This window comes from Haplochromis burtoni, unplaced genomic scaffold, assembly GCF_018398535.1.
Source record: "Haplochromis burtoni strain Fernald_Lab_line unplaced genomic scaffold, NCSU_Asbu1 Contig_369, whole genome shotgun sequence".
Classification (NCBI taxonomy): Eukaryota; Metazoa; Chordata; class Actinopteri; order Cichliformes; family Cichlidae; genus Haplochromis; species Haplochromis burtoni.
The window spans coordinates 368,630-371,986 of record NW_024582730.1 but is presented as its reverse complement, the minus strand read 5'-3'; the positions used below and the strand labels follow the sequence as shown (position 1 = coordinate 371,986).

Here is a 3,357-nt window from a genome sequence, read left to right as displayed (position 1 = left end):
GGTTTGAAAGAAAACATTAAATATGAAAACAGAAATGAAACATAGTCTACATACAAATTTAATATGAGGTCAGCAAGTACAATGTAGGTGTATTGTGTTAGGATCAGAAATTAATACTTTTAAAACAATAAAATTGCTGTAAAATTGATTTCTGCCAACATAAAAAACAATAGAAAATCAAGATAGATATGGGTTGCAGAGGGGTGTATCATTGAACAACCATTAGAATATAGAGTTTTCTGAGATCTACTTTAAAACCAGTGTTGGTTACTCCCTTACACTTTAAACTTTTGCTTTGGTATGATAAATACCTTGTGGGTTCATGTATAAGAGGATATTAAAGAAATTGAGTCAATCACTTTGTTACTGTTTGTTAGTGTTGTTGTTTCTCTATTAGTATGCCTGAGATATACATCTTACCATGAAACTTGGAAATATATTTTTTCTTTTTTTCCTTTGGTGCCAATGATATTTTTAACACAAAAGCAACAGAGGGATTGGAATGCCTGTAGCTTTCTCAATTTGATTATTTAATGAGAAAATCAGCATGGCTTGATGAGTGCAATTGGTACATTAGAATTTGGTAAATGTTTGTGTTTCGTTCACTCAGTCACTACATAATCTCCACATTTACAGTCTTTTAATTACACTCTTTAACTCCACCAGGACTTCACCATGACCTTGTATCTGAGACATTACTGGAAGGATGACCGTCTGTCCTTCACCAGCAGCACCAACAAGAGTATGACGTTTGATGGCCGTTTGGTGAAGAAGATTTGGGTCCCTGATGTCTTCTTTGTCCACTCTAAGAGATCCTTTATCCACGATACGACTACTGACAATATCATGCTCCGGGTCTTTCCTGATGGACATGTGCTTTACAGCCTGAGGTCTGTAGAATCTCTGCATCTGATTTATTGACAGATCAATATTTGAATCAGCCTCCAATTGTATTTTTTAATTGAATTATTCAAATTATTCCTCTCCAAGTTTCTTGAAAAGCGATCTGGAAGCTTTTGCAATTTTCCTTTCAAGCATCAATAGATCTCATTGGTGGAGTAATTATGCCTCAGGTTAATTAAAATCTTAGGTGGGCATTTAAACAGGGAACATGTCCTGGATGGCCAGCCAGGTTTCACCATAATTTCACAAAAATTGCATAAAAATTATATAATTTGCTTTTTAGTCAGTTTTTAATCATGGTCCCTTTGCTTTCAACTCATAATGTACCTCCAAAAGCTACTTCATCAGACAGAAGTTATAAAGTAAACCAGGATTTCTAAGCATGAGATTTTCAGACCATATCTGATTCCACACTACTCACTTTTAAGGTTTCGAGGATTCAGCGGATTTCCTTTAAATCCATCCATCCATCTTCTTCCGCTTATCTGGGGCTGGGTCGCAGAGGCAGCAGCCTAAGGAGTGGAGTCTAGACCTCCTTCTCCCCTGCCACCTCCTCTAGCTTTTCTGGGGAAACAGTAAAGTGCTCCCATGTCAGCTGAGAGATATAATCTCTCCAGTGTGTCCTGGATCTGCCCCGAGACCTCCTCCAGGTAGGACATGCTGAAACACCTCACCCAGGAGGCACCCAGGAGGCATCCTGGTCAGATGCCCGAACTACCTCAACTGGCCCCTTTTTAATGTAGAGGTGCAGCAGCTCTATTCTGAGCCCCTCCTAGATGGCCAAACCTCTTAACCTATCTCTAAGGGAGAGCCACCCTTCAGAGAAACTGCTCTGAAACTGCAATGCTTGTATTCACAATTCCATTCTTTCAGTCACTACCCAAAGCTTGTGAGGGTAGGTACGTAGACCAAACACTAAATTAAAAGCTTCACTTTTACACTTCACCATGACAAACCACTCCAGTGCCAGTTGGAGGCCATCACCTGATGAAGCCAACAGAACCACATCATCTGCAAAAAGCAGAGATGAGATTCTGAGACCACCCAAGTGGAAGCTTTCCGTCACTTGGCTATGCCTAGAAATTCTGTCCATAAAAATTCTGTCCAACACCCACTGGAAATGAGTGGGTGCGGGGCCAGCTATGTGGATCAAGGTCTTGGGCTAGAAACCCCATACTCCTGAAGCATCCCCAAAGGACACACAGAGGAACATGGTCAAATGCCTTCTCCAACTTTACAAAACACATATGGACTGTTTGGGCAAACTCTCATGCCCCCTCGATTATCCTCAAGAGGGCAAAGAGCTCGTCCAGTGTTCCACGCCCGTGGCAAAACCTGGATTGTTCCTCCTGTATCCGAGTTTCGACTAACGGACGGACTCTCCTTTCCAGCACCCTGGCATAGACTTTACGGGGGAGGTTGAGGAGTGTGATCCCCCTATAGTGGAGCACATCATCCGGTCCCCTTTCTTGAAGATGGGAACCATCAGACTGCCAATCCAGAGGTACCGACCCTAATCTCCACGCAACATTGTAGAGGCGTGCCAACCAAGACAGCCCTACAACATCCACAGCCTTCAGGAACTCAGGACAAACCTCGTCGACTCTTGGGGCCCTGCCACCAAGGAGTTGTTTAACTGCCTCATTGACTTCATCCCCAGAGATAGGCAAGTCGTCCCCCCTCTTCCCCAGATTCTGCTTCCTCTAGGGAAGACATGTCAGAGGGATTAAGGAGGTCCTTGAAGTATTCCTTCCACCACCTAACAATGTCCTCAGTCAAAGTCAGCAGCATTCCACCCGCAATATATACAGTGCAGGTACATCACCGCTTTCCTCTTCTAAGTCGCCTGATGGTTTGCCAGAATCACTTCAAGGCAGTGCAAAGGTGTTTTTCCATGGTCTCTCCATACTTCCCCCACACTCAAGTTTTGCTTCAGCCACTGTCCGAGCCGCATCCCGCTTAGCCTGTTGGTACGTATTGGCTGCCTCCCAAGTCCCACAGGCTAACCAAGCCTGATAGGACTCCTTCTACGGTTCCCTTCACCTGTGGTTCCCACTATCTGGTTGGGAGTTACCACCATGACAGGCCCCAATCACCTTGCGACCGCAACTCAGTGCAGTTGAGATTGGCCGGACATGGTAAATGGTAAATGGACTGATTCTTACATACAACATGCCACAGTCACACCCACACACTTTCTCTAAACTTAGTGCTGTCTAACCACATTCACACTCCGATCGATGCATCGTAGAGCAACTTGGGGTTAGTATGTTGCCCAAGGATACTTGACATGTAGACTGGAGGAGCCAGGAATTGAACCACCAACCTTCCAATCAGTAGGTGACCTGCTCTACCTCCTGAGCTGCAGCCACCCAAAAAACATCCAAAGATCCTCAGGATTTTCTATACAGGCGCTGTGGAGAGCATCCTCACACAGAACATGACATCGTGGTT

At 44.2% G+C, this 3,357-nt stretch overlaps 1 protein-coding gene across 1 annotated transcript in view; it reads left to right on the top strand.

Moving 5' to 3' along the window:
- Positions 1-3,357, top strand: part of gabrr2a (gamma-aminobutyric acid type A receptor subunit rho2a) — a 96,172-nt gene that overhangs the window by 51,576 nt on the left and 41,239 nt on the right. The window contains exon 5 of the mRNA XM_005943514.3: positions 667-890. Coding sequence (XP_005943576.1) covers positions 667-890 — 224 coding nt within the window. The remainder of the gene's footprint in view (positions 1-666; positions 891-3,357) is intronic.